Source organism: Tyto alba, unplaced genomic scaffold (assembly GCF_018691265.1).
Source record: "Tyto alba isolate M040663 unplaced genomic scaffold, T.alba_DEE_v4.0 Super-Scaffold_7, whole genome shotgun sequence".
Lineage (NCBI taxonomy): Eukaryota > Metazoa > Chordata > Aves > Strigiformes > Tytonidae > Tyto > Tyto alba.
Window position 1 is genome coordinate 32,401,024 of NW_024881328.1, and position 19,825 is coordinate 32,420,848.

Below are 19,825 nucleotides of genomic sequence, written 5' to 3' on the forward strand. Positions count from 1 at the left end.
TGTTCCTCTGTTGAGCTGCTCAACTGCACGCTCAGCTGCAGATGTTGTGTGTGGACTTCTGCCCGCCAAACTCCTGAAAACATTGCCTGTAGGGCTCTTTTGTGGGCTTTTAATTTTCTGTACCGTGCATCAGGTTTTGTCACCTGCTAGTTCATGTGAGGGTGAACTCTGACTTGTGCCTGGCTGTGACAAATGGAGAAATTTTAGGGTTTTTTCCTCTTGGAGAAATTAAGCTTAAATTTAGTTGCATCACTAAACCCACCTTTCTCTGAAGACTTGATTCTCACTTCATTGGATAAGATTCTGCATTGCTTTTAAGAAGTGAAAGCTGAGAATTCTTACACAGAATTATTCCTGCTACAGAAGGCTAAAAATTGTACTTTTCTGTTTCATGTCCTTTCTTCCCACAATTATAAAATTTCCATCAGATTTACAGCTTAGTATAAAATATTGCTTATAATCAATAAACCACTGAATAGCCTTGGTTCCCTGATAAAGAAAATTGCTTGGTCTTGTATCGTTAGCATTCGACTTCAAACGACTGTTTTCTTGCCAAACTAGGCTGTGTTGCAAGAAGCTGATGTGAAATTTATCACTGACAGGTAGGATAGCTATTACAAATACTACATTGTGCTAAAGAGAGATTCATACATTAAAATTAACAAATGAAGAAAATAAATAAAACAGATTCTATTTTTGTACAAATGTTCGATCAGTCTTAATGTATTTTCTGCAATGGATAGCCTTAGGATAGGTAATATGAAGCCATACTTATGAAGGGCTTCGTCATGTAGCCTGTAAAAGCTAGTCCATGTTGGATTATGTCTTAGGAACAGAGTGTATCAGAAATCAAGCTTGTGATTTTGACATAGCTGGACGGGCACGGCTTAATATTTTTTTGTCTACCATGTGTGGAGGTGAAATTCTGTAAGATACCTTTCTCTTTGACCTGTGACAACCAGGGTGTCACATAATCTGTTTTTTGAGTGTTTTATGCGCATGCCCAATATATAAGATCAAAACCCATTGCATCAGAATTTGAGGACTAAACACATCATGTATGTTTGAAAAAATATACAAATATAAAAATTAAATGTAATTTATTCTGGTGACCAGTGGCTCTGTGCCTTGCAGTGCTGGAAAACAATTTTCAGCATTCACATGACAAATGGTTCTGCTGCACTAATTTGTCCACATTTATAGCATATTTTGAAGATAGTCCAAAATAGCTTGCGGTTGATGAACTCTTGGTCATGTTAGAAGTGGCATTTTGCTTGACAGGCTCGGAGATATGTTTCAGGGAAAGAGTGTAAGTACAAATAGGGTTTCTGTGTTAGGATCATTTGCAGAAAGTGATGAATCTGTTAACAGTTTACAGTATTTAATGCTGGTAGGTTGTAATTTGATAAGTTTGATAAGTCTCGTAAAACTTTTTTTGTATTAGTGGTTAGGAAACCAAAATGCAGTACATTTAGGACTGGAAACAGGGGTCAAATAGCATGATTATCAGTTCTTGTGTTTTTTGTTGCCCGTATTACAATGTTTAGCAGTTTATTTTAAAGGCCTATGTTCTGGAATCACCTGAATAACGCAATAAAAGAAAGATTTTTTTTGTAAACACTGTATTTACAAGTAAGAAAAGAACATCTTGAAAATGTGACTCTCTAAGGCTGAAGATTACCGAAATCAAATAAAAGTAGATCTATTTCAGAAGTTGTATATATGATTATTAGCAATTCTTCTAAATTTAAAGACACAGATGACTGGTAATATTTTCTTTATTGGTGTTTAAAGGTCAATCAGTGTGTACAAGCCCATTTTGGGCTGCTGTAGACAAGCAGGCTAAATGGTGTACAAGAACTTTTGTAGACTAAGAGGATTGCATCTCATCCTTGTGTGTGGTTCCAAACCATTCCCAAGGCTATGGTTCCATTCCATACCCTTCTGAAGAGTCTGGTGTTAAATGGTTGATGCAAACTGCATTACAAAGTCTAATGTCCAGAAACATTTCAATTATGTTGCTGCAGTACTTGAGTGGAAAATGTTTCCAAAAGAGAGCCAAGGATGACGTCTTTTCTTACTTTAGAGTTTGATTTGGTCTACCTGTGTAAAGGATATCAAGTAAAGATGATGTCTCTGCAAGGTCTGGTGGAACCAAATGATAAAAAAGTTGAGGATTATTGGGAGGAAGTGTGTTGTTCAGACCTTGAATGTTGTTGTTTCACCAGTTGAGATTGCATTTCTAATTATAAGCAAATACACATAGAAAAATAAACACTATATACAAATCCATTGCTCTTCAACACTAATGCTTGCAGCTCTTGACCATGTTTTATAACTGGACGATCTGTGGTTTTGTAGGATGCTGAGAAACGAACTCCTCTTCATGTTGCATCATTCCTGGGGGATGCAGACATCATTGAGCTTCTCATTTTGTCAGGTAAGGTGCTGTCCCTTGCTGTTATTAACTGGTAGATTAGCTAATTTTAAAGCTACAGGGAATACCCCACAAAGCATCTATGTGTGAGCTTTGGGCAGTGCCTATTTCTGAGTTTCATAGATCTGGTTGCAGTTGTTACAAGCTTAGAAAATACATTTAAATTTGATGATACAATTATAAAATGTGCACTGTGACTGAACGGAATTAATAAACAAGGCGACTAGTTTTTAAAAACTTCTAATGAATTCAAACTGACGATATTTGTGGATTCAGAAACTTGCTGAAGTACATATTTGAAATGTGGGCTCATGTCCTGGAGTACAAGCCAAGAATTTCTGTTAAGCAAAAATTATTATGGAATAATGGCAAAAAAGTTATGAATGAGTTTGAATGAATTGTAAGTGGTGTTTACATTAGAAACATGATTCTAAGTGTCGGGAAGTTGATTCGGAGAATAGAAACTGTGCAGTAGGATGTATCTAAACAAAAAAATAAAAAAAATACTTCCAGACTGTTGTAGTGACAAAAAACATGATCAAAATCTGTCAGAATAAAGCATAAAGAAGACATCTCTCAAGAAGTACACATAATTCATGGCAACCTCCAGGATGTGCTTGCAGATTTCAAAGGCAGTGTTTTTCTAAACTGGAGAACTGTAAGGGTAAAGCTTATGGGGGATTAAGAATGGGGAATTGAAAGGAACCTCATGGTACAGTTTAAGTCCTTGCAAGCAACCTTGCGATATGATTGGTTTCACAAATTATTAGACTGCCTCTTCAAACAAGTTGCATTTTTTCTTTTTAGAAAGTTATTTCAGAACTATCAGTCCTGTGATTGCGAAACACCTTCTAATTTCCGACCTCGAATCCTAGACTAATTCAGGCTGGAAGGGATTTCTAGAGGTTACCTGATCCAGCCCCCTGCTTAGGGCACCAGCAGAATGATTTCTTCCATTGACAGGTTATGCTTGGGTGGGTTCTCAGTATGCTAAATGCAAACATGATATTCTTCAGTGGGAGGTAACAGTTAATAAAATTCATCTATGCATGTGTTCTTGCAGTGTGTGTTGTTTGTCACATACTGTTGTTCTGTTGTGATGTGAGAAGAGACGTCTTTTTTCAGGTTTTGCAAGTAACAGCACAGGCAATATCCATATAAAGAAAAAGGTGAAGCTGTTCTGCTCATTTCTTGCCTGAATCCCAACAGCATCAGAAAATGTCCTGGTGAACATTCTTGTTTTCTATCACATTCCTAATGAGGGAAGGAGACTATCTAATGTTCTTCTGGGATACTTAGTTCCACCACCTCACCGCCTAAATGTCATCCATGGGCTATAGGGTTTGTCTGGTCAACAGTATAATATGCAGGTGGTATGTCTTGGGGTTTTTTTATATATCTGAGTGTGAAAAACTTATACTGGGGGCTTTTAAAAATTGGACTTTGTATCAGTGGGACTGTGCTGGAGTTTAGTCTGCAGATTTGTGTGGATCTTTCTCAACTTGCTTAGCATAAGTCAAAATTAATCTTGTGTTACATATTCTACCTATTCATTGCCCTTTAATCTCTGAAGTATCATTGGAGGTTTATGAGGTTTGGAGGAGCAAATTTATGAGTGGTTATAAACACCTCTTTGTCATTGCGATCTCTTGGTGAACTAGGCTCCAAAGACAACAGCAGCATCTTCCATTTGCTTCAACCTCTTCATTCAGTAAACTGTATTAGTAAGCATGTATTGTAAAAGATTAATCTGATCATAACATTTAGTTGCATAGGCAGAAAAACTGTTGTTTGTCTTAAAGTGAGACAGTGTTTTCACAGAGAGAAAGCACAAAAATGCTTGCCGTTGATGTCAAACAATCATATTCCCAGCATGAGTAGAAGCTAGGAGGAATAGCAACCCATTGCATTTTGTACAGGGCTCAGGAGAGAAATTAAACGAAATATGAGTGTTCTGCAATTTGTGACCCATGAACTGGTGGCAGCACAAATACATGCAGTGTCTAATGAATACAACTTCTGCCCAGGTGTTTGGAGACAGACCAGAAATGGCTTTCTAGGTAGCCACTGAAATGGAGTCTGTTTGGAATTGATACAGGAGAGAGAGTGCCAGACCACTCAACTGGCATGAATCACCCTGTCCCATTAAATGTCAGAACTAGGTAGATTTACACCAGCTCGAAGGTCTGATCCATAATCATGTGGTTTAAGCTGGGGAAATGTGCTGTGTGGTTTTGTTTTTCCAGGCTACATGAAAGCAGGGAACTTTGAGCACTTCTTGTAAACCTCATTTCTGTCAAGAAGGTGAAGGACCAGGGTAACCATCTTGCATAAATGAAGCTCTGTATGATGACCGAGTCACAGATGTGCAACAAGAACTGTCTGAGCAAATACAAGCTCCATTCTCATTTATACTGGTGCCTTTCTCCCTCCTGGGTTTTGAGCTGGTGCCCGAGGGCATAATATTTGAGTTCAGTCCCTTACCCCTTGTTCCCCACCAAGGAGCTTGCGATCTTGTCAATATCGCCATGCCTTACTATTTCAGAAGGTTCTGAGTTTCTTGGCAAGAAGTTACACACTAGGGGTGTGTGTGCGATATTGACATCCATCCTTCATAAATTACACAATAGTTGAAGAAAAGGATAAACCCTGGCATGCTTTGAAAGGGTTCCTGGTAAGATCTGCCACATAGATTTTGGAAGCGAGACCGTCACATGTGCAGCAGGTCCTTGGACATCCCTGTTGTGTAGGCAGCAGGGGAAGGTCACACATTCAGGGCTTCCTCTTTCACAGCATGCTGAAGAATCGGCAGGTTGGAGAAGCACCCTTCTCTCTGCCTTTCCCATGGCTTTGCAACTCCTGTACTTGGGGATTAGGAGTATCCCCTTTGGGTGAAAGTCTGGGGGATGTTCCAGGACTATCTCCTCTCTCCTTCATGAGTGACCTAGGCCCTGTGTCATCTCACCTGGTGGGATCCCCAGGCCACTTCCCTCCCTAGCAAGTGACTCGACTTGCCTCCAAAGAGATCCTGCCTAACCTCCCGTTCTTGCCACGTAGGTGTTTGGTTCCTGTGTTCGCACCTATCCACGGTGTTGTGTTGCTCTCATGTTGTGGGTCCCAGTTACATCTATCGGGTGGTGCTGCTCTGTTGGTATATTTCATTCATGCTGATCTTTGCTTTGTATTGTATGTTTGGCAGTGGGGGTGGGGGGACATTCCTTAGATTTTTGTGTACCTATTGCTGTATCTCACAGCAGGAGTTGGAAAGGTGCTTATTAATAATGTCATTAATAGGTTAAAGAATAAAGTTTCCTTCTTCCGTTGACCATCTCTAATTTCAGAAATTTAGACTGCAGAATCTAGAGACCTGTGGATTTGGCAGATGTGCTGGATGGAAAATTGTACTTTGGTTAGGATAAAGAGATGTTAACTTTATTGCTGAAAGCCAGCATCAGGTTGTTTATTTCAGATCTCAAAAGTACTGAGGCATTTTCAGATGTATTTCCTCTTCTGGCAGAAAAATTTAAGAGTGAAAGATGGCAAAGATTACAAAACAGCCATATTAAAGAAGAGTGGATTATAGAAAGTTTCCTCTCTGTTGATTTTATCTGTGAGGTTATATGTTATTGTCTACTTCTGCTTCACAGAGCAAATCCAACAGCCAAGCCTTTCCTTCAGGCCCATGGGTACAAGCCCTCCTGAGCGCAGAGTGTAGAGGATGGGGCTGGGAAAAGCCCCATCCTTTCTCTGGAGAGGGTTTTTTTTAAGTGGATATTTTATGGGGTGGCTCAGTGCCGTGGCTACCTGAAAGGAAGTTAAGGGAAATCTTTAAAACAGCTTTTCAGGGAAGATTGTACTACAAAGGACACCATATTAACCAATTTGAGTGTGTTATCAGCCCTCTTTGCCTTTATAAATACACAGATTAATTCACAGAGTATTGTGGAAAGTGCATTGAAACACCATTGACATATTTGGTCCAGAGTGAAGAGAGGAACACTGAATTTCTGGGTGACTTTGAGGAAATGTTGTGAGATGGGTTTGAAAATTTAAGTTTCTGATTTATGGACACAGCTCACTTTCGGTGCCTTAGCATGTTGTAGCACACTTAGTCTTTGGAGTTGGATTTCTCTGTTACTCAGTGCTTTCAAAGAGCTGTTCCCCAGGCTATCACAGTATGGACTCTCAAGTTTGTGAAGTGTAGAGGACACCTTTGAAAATATGAGCATTGCTCCCTGGGTCCCTCCACTTGTTTGCCTTTAAAATGGCAGATACTTTCTGTCCCTGAAGGAGTGCATCGGTGCTGGTGAAGTTTTTTCATTGTCATTAACAGTTGCGTGCAAAGAACTGCTTGGAACCTAAAAGCTGAACTTTGGTGATGGAAATGGGCAGTACGGAGGGAAACGTTTGGAAACGTCTCATCAGAAACTGTGCACCTCAGTAAATGGACAACGGCAGCCCCTGTAACAGGCAGCAGCTGAATTGTGCAGCTCTTTAAAAACAGAAATCGCAAATGTATTCAGCAGATGCATTGATTTAGATATGCAAGAGCAATTTAACTTTGTCACGTAAAGAGTCCCAAAGCACAGAGGTAAAGGCATGTGGAAAACAGCTGAGGAAGAAAAAGCTGATAGCATGCTGTGTATTATTTTATTTACACTGGTATTGTTTTGCTTTTATTTTCTTTAGCTGTTTTCTTGGCAACTATTTCAGTTTCTCAAAGGGTAAGTGGCTCAGTGAAAGGCATGAATAACTACTGATGGAGACACTTCCCTAGGTTTTCTAATCATCCTAGTATTCACCAATGCCACTGGAGTTGTTGAATACTGAGGAATGATATGTTTGTCACACTTTGCTACTTCACACATAAGCCTTTCTGATTTGCAACCATCTGCTTGTAGGAGTTAGTGAATGGGTAGAAATAAACCAAAAGAAACCTTAGTTAAGAACATAAGGCAAAACCCCAAGGCAAATACAAAATAAATTTCTAAACCCGAAAAGAGGTATTTGATGGCAATCATCAGGAATTCATCTAGGCAATTTGCATCCCCAAGACCCCTACCAGGCCAAATCAGTGTAAGGTAAGATGCCTTGGAGTCCTGTCTGTCAGCTTTATGATGGTGGAGGATTGTTGCCTTAGTGTCTCTAGAGCCTCGGGCAGTGTAGGCAATGGGCAGGATACTAACATGTACCAACCATAATGGCCTTCTGGTGAAGTCAGAAGCAGCTAACAGCTTCCTTGCTTAGACAGATTCATTAGAAAACTCTTTGAAACTGTTATCTTTTCTAAAAGGTGTTTTTCCAGAGGGCAGGTTGTACCACCAGATACCAGATTCTAAGGTGAGTTCGGAGGATTGCCTCCAATTGTTGCAATATTTATGAAAGTGGTTTTCTTTTTGTTGTAGCCAAAAATTATATCCAGCTTGCGGAAATATGAAAGAACTTGTTTTTTCTCTGATTACATAGCACAATTCCCAGTAACCACTGTGATTCAGAGGCAAGCACCTTAGTATTCCTGAGAAATGGCTCTCGGAAAGTACTTTTGATTCAGAGAGTGTGATTTATTAATTACAGGCTTTTGTGTGCACTTAAGTTATGGTGCAAAATGAAGCTTAAGAATCCCTTTGTTCATGGAGTTTGGAGTCTTATCCAGGTTATGTGCATGATGCTTGTGCTTCTCTAAAATTTTTCTGCACGTGCCAGTCTCCTCAGACTAGTACTGCTACCTGCAGACCTGAGAGGGTACAATGTTTTCAGGTTAAGCCTTTTTTAAAATCAGTTTCTCTAGTACTTTTCACTAGGCTGCCTTTCTGGGGTATCACATTAGTGAATATATTTAATATTTCTTTCAAAGAAATCTGTTTTATCACACAAATGTTCAGGATCCTTTTTCTTGTCTGCAGTCAGCCAGCAGTGCTGTAGTTCTTAAATATTCTTCCTTTATTCTGGCAAAGCACCCCAAACCCATCCTCTTGTGCAGCTCTCTGTCAGAGTGCACGTTAGCACTGAACTGCACAGAAGGCAAACGGATAGTCTCCTTCATCCCTCTTCTGACGTTTGCAGAATAACACCCACGAAAGCTGAGGTAGTAAGTGCCAAGTATCCCCCTCAACCTGAGCATTTCCCGCTCCTGATTTCTTGATCCCAGCAGGATTTGAGAAGCAGGGAAGAGTTTATATCTTTTAGTAGTCTGCCTGGTGGAGCTGGAAATAAGAAGCGGTTGTTCAGGCTCGCTCCTTTCATTGTGTCTGCAGACAGCAGCAGTGCTCTGAGCAAAGGGTTGCTTTTTGTCCCCGACTGTATCAGTTGATCTAAAAGAATACATATACGTAGACACACATGTGCATACATACATACATATGTAATCCCCAACAACAGATCTTCCTTCTTTTGTGTCCTGTAAACAAATCTATTCCCGATAATAGTCTGACCTATCCAGTTCCTTTCTTTCCAAATCAGGCTTCAGCTCCTATCTACCTGGGATCTGGAAATGCATTTCCAAGGTGAACAGGGTGCCAGGAGAGTCCTGGGGAGCGCCAAGAGTACCACGTATCGCACAGCTCTTCTTACTAGGAAACAGCTGGGCAAGGCTGTCGGTGCCGCACCCAGGGCATGGATGTAACCTCTGCTGTTTACTTGCAGGCGCTCGTGTTAATGCCAAGGACAATATGTGGCTGACTCCTCTCCATCGAGCAGTTGCTTCAAGAAGTGAAGTGAGTAAGATTTCATTACCCTGCTTTTGCACATAAACTACATGCTGGGGGAAAAAACAAACCACTGAGAGCCGTAGTAGGTAGCACGGTGATGCAAAGAGGGAAAGCGTTTTCTGTGTGCAGGGCCTTCAGCACTGCAGCTAGGGGCCAGCTTTTACAAGTTATTGAGCCTTAATGTTGTTGATGTTCACGCTGTGGAATGCTTTACGTTACTGTAGCAAGTCATATTGAGGAACTGTCAGCTGGACTGGGTGATGGGGACAGAAGTGGGATAGAGTCCACCGTGGTCTACAGTGGCCACACCATCTTTAAGTGGTGAAATAAAGAGGAATAAATCCATGTGGATGTGTGCACGCTGTGCGTGTGCCAGAAGGGAGTGGATGTGTATGTGATCCAACATGTTTTACCACATAGTTTGTTTTGGTTAATTGCATTTCAAGGCATCCATTAGGTTTTCTGTTAGTGCATTTAATTCATGCATAAAGGAGGGTTAGCCCATATTTCTTCTACTTGACAACTAGAAATATTCTGGCATCATGTTGTACTTCTTCTGTTGCTATCTCAAAAAGGAGCAGCAATAACTATCAGGAATGCAATTTGGGCATGACTGTGTTTTCAACTGCATCATTATTCTTGGCTTTCCATTTTGGACCTCACTGTATACTTTTATCCTCCTAATACTTAGTTAACAGTGAGCCCAACCGAGCTGGCTGCTGGGGACAAGGGGAGGGGTTGTAAAAGAGACAGAGGGTGGCTGTCTTCCAGAGATTGATGGACTTGAATCACCTCCGTAACAGTCCCAGCACTTGCCAAGCCTGGAGGCAGGAATCCTGAGCTCGCTTCTGAACTCAGGCATTGTTTGGCTGCTGGCTGAGCTTCCCAGCTGCTGGCATCCACTGAAACCCTCTGAAGGGAATATCTGATAGATTATGAATGCTGTAATGAGGCAAAATACAAAAAGCCATGTTGGAAAACAAAGGTCAGACTTAAACCTTAAAAAACAGTCACAGTCTTTCTGGTGCAGGAATTGCAGTGTGCTTGGTTTCTTTTTTTGGATGTGTCAGAGTACATGATTTTTATTGTCAGTGACAGTCCTAACAGAAAATGCATGTCTTTCTGTGGATTTGTGTCTCATCTTTAACTCTTCGTCAGCTGAAGGCCAGTGGCACAATGAGAAACTGTCTTCCATTGTGCGGGCAGTTCTGGCACCTCAGTGAGTACCCAGGTGCAGCAGTGAGGCGGCAGGGGAAGGCACCAGCCTTTGATGCCTTTTCGTGGTCTGCTATATATTTCGTAAACACAGAGAGCTTTCTTCTCCTGATCTTTTTTCTTTGTTATTTACATGATAATTTCTACTTTAGGTACTAACTTTGAATCAAGATTCAGCATTTTGAATCTCTTTCAGTGCTGCTTTTACTTTATTACACAAGCTAACAAATGTGCAACTTCAGTGTAATAGGGTGAAACTGATAGTGATAGTAGGAGATAGCAGTAGGTGAATTCACAGTTTACATTGATCGTAGGAGATGAATTCACAGACCAAAGGTTGACCAGTAAGACTTGATGTGGTTTTTGAAGTTCCTGTGAGCACAGATGCTTTTAGAATGTTCACCTACAAGTTTTAAGTTTTATTATCAGTCTTCTACTGTGAAGCTTTCACAGGATTCAGAAGCTTCTTGCACCCTTTTTATGATTAATTAAAATCACATTTTTACTTATGTCTTAATGATTTTTTGGGTGTGTTGTAAGGATTTAAATGCTTATTTACAAATCAGCAACCCTCAGGTGTGTCTGTACAGGTTGTTAATGGATGTGTCAGCTTTCAGCCTTATACGGTTTGAAAAAGTAAAGAGATTTCACTCTGATAACTTGGGATAGCTAGAGACACTGAACACAGAGGCTTACACCATAGCTGTGGACCACATGCACATGTAGAAATTATGTAAATAAAAAGGGATACCTCGTGCTTTCCAAAGCAATAAAATTAAAATTTCTCCATAAAGATTTTAACATTTTGATCCCAAATCTGATAGAGCAGTATAATTGCAGATGTAAACAAAAATATGTAAATGGTTTTTTTAAAGTCTAAATATTTTTAGCTTAGACTTTTCAGTCCTTACTATTTACTCCTAAGATTTCTCTTTAAACTTTTTCTTTCCTTCACTGAGAGTCAAAGTGCATGAATTTTTCTGCTGACTTCATGTCCCAGCTGGGGAGGTCTCCAGTGAGTTACATTTAAATTACTTTTAAAATAGTAGGCCTGTAATTTGAAAAACAAAATCCTGTTGAGACATCAACAGTGATCTGTCATTACGGGTGATCTAAGAGATGCAATGTCACTGACTGAACAAATCAGTTAGAGGACAGTTTGTGAGATGGCTGTAGAAAATGAAATTGCTGAGATCAGTTGAGGACAAAGAACTAAAACTCCCAGTAATAGATGTTCTGTTGATACAGACTCCAGGAAGTCTCCTGGGCCATTCTAGATACAAAAGTGCTATTTAAACATACTGTATGTGTGTGTTATTCATTAATGAAATTTTGGCTAGGCTGACCAGAAAACTTTTCAGTTTATGGAGAAAGAATAAAGTACTATGTAGGACTAGAGCTTTCCCACTTACCAGCTGTGAGTTGTGATTAGCAGACAAGCCTACTTGAATGCTACTGTGTCCCAGTGGTTCCTTTGTATTTTGTTTGTTTGTGGAATAAAAAGGAAGAAGAAACAAAATGTAATTTTGAGAGAGACTTGTTTTTTCATCTGACTTGCTTAATGGCAGATGCATGAGTAGAAGCAGAAAAGAACCGATTGTGAATTTTCCAATGAGACAATTTCTCTCAAGAGAGAACAGTACATTTTCTCACTGGGAAATATTCACTTTTAACCAACAAAATGAACCTTAAAAGATGTTGTTTGGTCTCAGGCTCACAGAATGGATGTTGCAGTGAAGACCCTTGGCCCAACTTAGCCCTTGGGGAGGGAAGGAATGCTGATGCTAACTTGGGGACACCAGCATCAACCCTTGCCTGTGATTCTCATGTTTTTGCAAGGCTAAAATTTTGTTTTCACATATTCTGTTTTATTTTCTCCTTTTTCCTGTTTATAAATAAAACTTACAGCATTTTGCTATGAGTTTACTGTCCAAAATGATGTGCTCTTCATTTTGTAAATAATTTTTGTAACAGCAAGCTCAAATAAGTACATTAATTTCTTCAATGAGAGCACAGTTATGATGACTTGAGGTTCTGAAGGTTAATCAATGGAACAGGTTGGGCTCTCTGCGTAGGCGGCTTTGTACATACTAAAATCAAATTGGAAAATTTTGATTGTGAGGATACTGCTCTAAATGACACCAGAGGTGATGTGCACTCTGGCATATGAATCAACAATACCATTTCGCTAGCCTGGGAGGTTGTTCTGATAAATGTAATTTTCTTTCCCTCCTCCTGGCCGTGTCTGATATGCATAGGTAATATGATCAAGCTGTCAAGGAAGTGTGCCATGTATTTATTTGAACTGCTTGGTTATGGATATAACTGTGTTGCCCTTGCAGGAAGCAGTGCAAGTATTGATTAAGCATTCGGCTGATGTCAATGCTCGGGACAAGAACTGGCAGACACCGTTGCACGTGGCAGCTGCAAACAAGGCAGTGAAATGTGCAGAAGTCATCATCCCCATGCTGAGCAGCGTCAACGTCTCTGACCGAGGCGGGCGAACGGCATTGCACCACGCAGCTCTGAATGGCCACATTGAGGCAAGTTGTTTAAGAACGGAATTGATCATTGGTTTATTTATTTATTTTCCCAGTTCAAAGAGTTGACCTGCCGTGGCTGGGTCTAGACTGAGCCCCACATCCCTGACCCCCACGATTCCTATCATTCAGCTGGTTTCCAAAATGTGCAACAGGTTTCCACCTGCAGAAGCAAGACAGTGGCTGGAAAGTACCTCTGCAGAGCCAGCATGCAAGTGAAATGTGCAGGCAGACTTGGAGAGCTGGTTGTGCCACTGGCTTCAGCAGCTCAAGTGTCTCCTTGGCTCTTTTGAGCTTGTCTGCCTGCAAAAATAAGGGTGGCAGAATGGAAAGAAGGGAGAACTTGTGGATTCATTTTACACTGAAGAAATGTTTGGCCATGTGAGAACCAGTAGGTCTGCTTTCTAATTAATATTCTAGAAAAATGTGCTTCTGGATTTTCCACTTATCTTATACAAGCAAACCCTTCTACTCTAATTACTGTTTCCATATGAAAAAATAATACTTCTGTAAATAAAGCGCCTATGTAAAGGGTTTTGCTAGCATCTTTAGATCCGGGTGCAAGGATCCTCATTTGCCCATTCCACACCTGAAGATCTAGATATGGAATAAAACCTCTTAGACTGGAACAGTAGGTTTCTGTCAACAAAAGTTGATCAGTTGTACTATAGTTAAAAGAAGGAAGAGGAATGTTAGTTCCTGTAAAACGATGATGGTGTCTGGCCTTTAAAATACTGCACTGTGGGAAAGAGATAGTAATGCTTGAGTCTAACTGTCATAATCTAAAGCTCCTGAATTTTTGGATAGAGTATATCAGAAATGTTAGCTCAATATATGCTGTTATTATCCAATCTCTGTGGCAAAGCAGTTTGTGTACAAGAGGAAGACAGTCATCCAGCTCTGCAATTTATGATTTTAGAAAGTTTTGCTGAAAAAGGCGGTTGTTGAATGTGTTTTCCATTCAGTTTTCTTTCTTTTCTTCCCCCCTGATTTTTCTTATGTTTAATGTTGGATAATTGGCAATGGAGAAAGCAGCTTTTCACCTCTTAGCCATGCTGTCTAAAAGGCCAGTGTCATATGCAAAGCAGCCTGGTGCCTGTTCACACCACCGTGGGCACGTGGGACCTTAATGAAAATTGGCATGGCAAGAAGTAGACAGTCCTTGTTGAAAGTCCAAGCAGATTTTAGGGTTTGTTACCTCACGGTCTGGAGGAATCTTACCCCAGTCCACAAGAAAACCCCTTAAATTGGTCTTAACAGTAAAAACGAAGAGCAGTGTTTTTCTTCCAGGCCTGTTTCTCTTCCAGGTTGTTTGCCAAGCTGAATTTGAAGCGCATTAGAGTAGCAGCATCCTGCATGCTCTCAGCCCCCACTGTGGACACAGAACTTGTCCTGGTTACCTGTGGCTGTCACCAGTCCATGCCATTAGTGCATACCACTTTGAACAATGTCTGTATAATTCAGATTTATCATTCAAAAGCAGGATTTTGCGATCCCAACTTTATTGCTAGAATGATTTCTTTTAAACTGTTGAGTGTGTTCTACGGGGTTGGTTTACTTGCTGTTGTTACTTCTAGATGGTGAACTTGCTCTTAGCCAAAGGGGCAAACATCAATGCTTTTGACAAAAAGGACAGAAGAGCTCTTCACTGGGCAGCGTACATGGGTAAGGCTTGGGCTGTTGCTTGTTCTTTTTCATTTCCTATTCACAAACCAACAGCGTGTTTTAAAACAGATAAGAGCAGACCTGGCCATGGAAAGTGAGGGTTATGTTTACCCTGAAGAGAGAAGGGTTCAGCTGATCTAAATACACACTGTCCATTTATGGTTTTGCAGCTGGTGAGAACTTGGCTGTGATCTCCTTTTTAACACAGTTAATTGTGGGATTTTTGTGGTTTTTTTTTTGTTTTTTGTTTTTTTTTTTTTAAATTTTGGTCTTTTTATACTGACTCTTATTCCAGCCTGAAGTATATTTGGGCTTGAAAAAATACAGGTTATATTTTTTTCAGTTCTTGCTAAGAACTACCTTATATAAAATGCAGATCAATACAATCATAAATTTTGCTGTTTATCTACGTTTATAAGTAGCTAAATTATGATATTGTTAGGAAGACCTTCACAGACTTTCTTCCTGTTAGGAGCAAACTGTTGTCATTTTTTCCAGAGTGGAGAAGAGGAACCAATTCATCTGTTCAAAACATAAGTGGTGCTACCCAATACTTCTTAATTAAATCAATTAACCTTATAATTCCTTTCAAGTTAAAGGAAAGTTTCTTACAGTGAGGCATTACAATTTAAAAATACTAGAACAACATTGCCTGTGATAGTGACCGCACTTGTTCAGGAGCTTTTGTGGGCCAAGCAGTATATTTCAGATTATAATCTGTGAGGTGTTGTGTGCTCTCAGCCAAGAACTCTTTCATCTGACCTGTCAAAATCTTGATTTTAATCCTGGCACTTTTGAAAATGAGATAATAGGAGATTTCAAACTGTGAGAAAAGCATATTGTGCATTTTTTTGATATACACAAACAGATGGAAAGACTCTTGCCAGCAAATGTGATTTGGCTTGTGAGCTAGCGAGCTTTGAACTCCACTCTGTAGAGGTGAAAGGCTTTTATGTTATGCTGTGCAATTCCACATCTCTTTTGCTCTTAATTCTTTTCAGAAATTGTGATGTACTTTTCAAAATATTTAGATAACTTTAAAGGCCTAAATTAGCAATGGGATATAGGAGTCTGTAGTGTAATTTGGACAGAGTTTATATAATGAGACCTATCGTGTAAGCCCTCACGTAGTTTTTTGAATGCTTAAATATATTTGGGCACTTTGGGCTTTGTCTACAATGTCTCCTAGGTCCTGTACATGATCAGAGCTGCCACTGTCATGCAAGTGGGATTTTATGGTGTTTGACATAATACATTTTTAATTCTAAGAAAGAAAGCTCAGCTTCAACATAAAACAATAAGGCCTGTTCCTTAGTTAGCCTTGATTTCATTTTGGTGGTTAGGACACTATCTGGGAGGGCAGCCCAGATGATTTGAGAACTTCAGAGGGAGGAGGAAACTGAACATACAGGTAGGTTATAAATTGCATTTTGAGATGCTCAGGTCTTCCCTTGTATTCTGTAGGGAGATCCTAATTCAGGGGTAGGCATTTCACTCCTGAAGACAGATGTCCCATTGATCTGGCAGTCAGCTCTCAATCTATGTCACTGTTGAGGCTATTGCAATTATTTTAGTTTTCAGACTAAGTATGTGTGTATAGACTGAGTTCAGATTCAAACATTATTAGAAAAATATTCAGGATTTTTTGCATGGTTTTGTGTTCATGATACAGTTTTGGAGGGTCAAAAACCTGATCCACAGATCAGTGGATTCAGTAGAAAATCTTGTGTTTGCATTGCTAAGCTTTGGATCAAATTCTGCGCTCACTTTAAATTTTACTTTCTGTGTCCTCAATGGTGCTAGAGAAGAGGATACCTTAATGCTATCAATTATTAAAAATATTTTGTATTGTTAACAAAAAAACAACAAGTGTTAGCAGTTGTGTTTGCAGATGACATCAATAGGATGCTGTTTTGGGAGACTTGTATTATCATGCTTCTGTGCTCACTGTTCTTTTTGTAACAGGGAGAATAAAACATAAACTGTTATTTTTAGAGAAATAAATGAGGAAGAGGTGTGTTTTTGTTCTCTTAATAAGTGGAAACCTAACTCAGCAAAGAGAAATTTGACGCATCTGATGAAGGTGAACACATGGATTTCTTGACACATCCTGGAGCTAGGATTAAGAACATTTAGGAAAATGCTTTTTGTTTCCCTTGTAAAACTGTGGGATCGTTGTGAAACAGGAGTGAAAGGGTCAGTGCATTAGCAGGAAGGCAGTAATTTGGGACAAGTGATGCTGTAGGATGGTATACTCATTGATTACTATCTTTCATCTTCTGAAGGTCACCTGGAAGTTGTTGCCTTACTGATTAATCATGGTGCAGAAGTGACTTGTAAAGATAAGAAGGGTTACACCCCACTTCATGCAGCTGCATCCAATGGGCAGATTAACATTGTGAAACACCTCCTTAACCTGGGGGTAGAGGTATGTGGTAATGTGCTCTTTGTGGCTTCCATGTTTCTCCATACTTGAAGATACTCTTTTCTTCGTTCTTATGGCTGCTGCTACAGACATTGGCAGAGCTTCTAAAGAAAACAGTTCCCGTTTTCTGGACCACCTTGTGCTTTATGTAGTTTATTGGTTCAATATCCAGGAAACATTCTGGAATAAAAAAATGTCTGATGTGTCAATTCCAGTCCACCTTGCTGAAGAAATCAGGAAATATATGGTGTTCCTGCAGAGGAAGAGGGAATAATGAAATTTCCCTTGGCTCAGCATTCCCTTTGATATGATGAACAGTTCTTCTCAACATATACACTGCATACTTTACTAAACAGCAGTTCAGGCTGTTTAAGTTTAGGGACCTGTATTTCCTCTGTAGCTGATGGACGGAAGGAGAGAGATTGTCTTCACTCTGGAAAAGAACTTTTGTTCATGGCACAGATTTCTCTTAATGTAATATTGTCAACTCACTGGTTCAAAGCACCAGTGAGATAGCCAGAAGAGCCTGCACTGATTAATCAGTGGTGTCAAATAAAGCCATTGCATTTGCCATTGCAATTTCAACTGACTTGACCTGCCAAAAAATTGTCAGACATCCATGTTCACAGGCTGTTGACTGAAGTTGAAGGGGAATAGGTGTTTCCTGTTACTGGCAGTACTATGCTAATAACTGCCCTTAACTTCTACATTCTCATGATCTTTGAGACACCTGTATTTCATGGAAGGTTATTCACATCATCCCCAAGTCTTTTGTACAACCTGTCTTGTCCTATTCTACAGAACAGCAGTTGAATACTAAGCCAGTCATCGAGAAGTAACGTAATCTTAATTTCATCTTTATAATACTGAGCTACTGAAAGTGGTTTCTTACTGAAGTGTAAATGGCTTTGCAGTTTCACCTTCCCTTCATTCAGACACCTTTGCTCCTTTTCCAAAAGAAAGAGCTCTTAAGCCTGATTCTGCTCACAAAAATCCAATAGTTGGTGATTTAATTCTTTTTTAAATAAAGATTGTGAGTTTTTTATTTATTGTACTTTCCTACTTATATGTAAAAGCTTTTCAGCTAGTTAGGACTTTTGTCATCATCATCATCACCATTACATAGTCCTGCTATCAGCTTTAAGCTTCATAATGATTTTAGAAATTGCCAGTAGGATAAAAAGTTAATAATCATAAAGCTAAAGCATTCCAAATGAAGGTTTCTGGAAGTATATTTTTGTCAATGAAATTTGCTGGTGAGAAATATGCCCTATGACAGTTCAAGCCTCCAGCTATTTCCATTTGCAGTATGTGATGCATTATGTAAAATGGTAAGCTGATGTCTGTAATTTTAACAATGTCTCCTTGTCTTATTTCAGATTGATGAAATGAACATCTATGGAAATACTGCACTTCACATTGCCTGTTACAATGGTCAGGATTCTGTTGTTAATGAGCTGATTGACTATGGTGCTAATGTAAATCAGCCTAATAATAATGGATTCACTCCCTTGCATTTTGCTGCTGCCTCCACTCATGGAGCACTGTGTCTTGAACTACTAGTGAATAATGGGGCAGATGTTAACATTCAGGTAAAATTTGCATGCAGCTCTTCAGTTTTACTTTATCATATTTTGCATACCTCAGGAGACTGGAAACTATAATAATGATTACAGTATGGCTTTAAATCTTTGATGGAAGTAGAGTGATGCTGAGAATGTTGATCGTTAAACTGTCTGGATGAGATTACTTCCCAGCAGAGGAGCTCTCAGTGCCTTGATAAATACGATGACAGCTTTAAACTCTAGGCCAGTCACTCTCCTGAAGTCATGAACCACTACTAAAATATAGTCCCAGGAGCTCTGTCAAAATGTTGTCTCAGGGAGTGGTGGTAAGTTTTCCTTCTCCCTACAATATGGATTTAATTAAACCTGAATCTAAAAAGTTCCTTTTGACTTTCCTGGGGAAGTAAGAACTGAAGGTTGTTTGTTTATCTATTTTAGAGCCGGAGTTTACAAAATCTGATTCTGTTTAGGATATCTGAGTGCTCTTGAGGTATAATTGATACATCTTGACGAAGCTGAAAGGAACTTGCTGTTATCCAACTGAGGGTACTGGTATAGGTACCAGAAGACTTGAGATCCCTGAGTTCACATAAGATTTTGACTGCTTTACTTTAAACACTGCATGTTTCAGTTTCCCATCTGTAAAACTGGTCTCCTAGCATTTAACACCTCTTGCAAGTCCCTTGAGATCAGTGAATATTCAGTGCACTGTTTAAACTCAGAATTATTAAAATTAAATTAGGGATTGTTCTTGCCAATGAATGTGAAGCCCCATGACAATAAACACCAAGTGATGTGAGTAGTGAAGCTGGTCCCTTCCATTGCTGTTTTCTCAGCTCCTCGGCTATCCCAATCTCAGTTTCTTTCTCTTGAACCTGAAACATTTATCTCTGCTCATTGTACTTTTCATTTCATATGCCTTCCCTGTTTTCTGATTGTCTTTTGTAGACATCCTATTTTTGACTGTGTGGAAATTTATTGACCAAAACTTTTTAATATAGTGGCTTTTATTCTGGGATGTATCTATAAAATGCAGATTGATAAATAGGAATCTCTCAGAGACTGCTCCTACTTAGCTTTATGGTTCCTTTGCTTTTCTTTATTCCCTTCGTTGCAAGGGTTAGGGAAAATAATGACCAAATGGGAAATGTTATTTAAAAGTAATACTCAAGAATAATATGTCATGTATCTGTAGGTTTCTAGCAGGTATTGTGTACAGCCGGGCTGTAAGGACAGGCTCCGTTCCAGCCCATTCCCTACTCATTGCTGAG

General features: G+C 39.6%; 1 protein-coding gene across 6 annotated transcripts in view; it reads left to right on the top strand.

Annotated features, from left to right (window-relative positions):
• ANKRD44 (ankyrin repeat domain 44) overlaps window positions 1-19,825 on the top strand; it is a 148,811-nt gene that overhangs the window by 71,012 nt on the left and 57,974 nt on the right. For all 6 annotated transcript variants that reach the window (XM_033010913.2, XM_042808533.1, XM_033010912.2 and 3 more), the window contains 6 exons: window positions 2,362-2,440; window positions 9,080-9,150; window positions 12,702-12,902; window positions 14,477-14,564; window positions 16,850-16,992; window positions 18,369-18,581. In XM_033010913.2, the coding sequence (XP_032866804.1) occupies window positions 2,362-2,440; window positions 9,080-9,150; window positions 12,702-12,902; window positions 14,477-14,564; window positions 16,850-16,992; window positions 18,369-18,581 (795 nt within the window). The remainder of the gene's footprint in view (window positions 1-2,361; window positions 2,441-9,079; window positions 9,151-12,701; window positions 12,903-14,476; window positions 14,565-16,849; window positions 16,993-18,368; window positions 18,582-19,825) is intronic.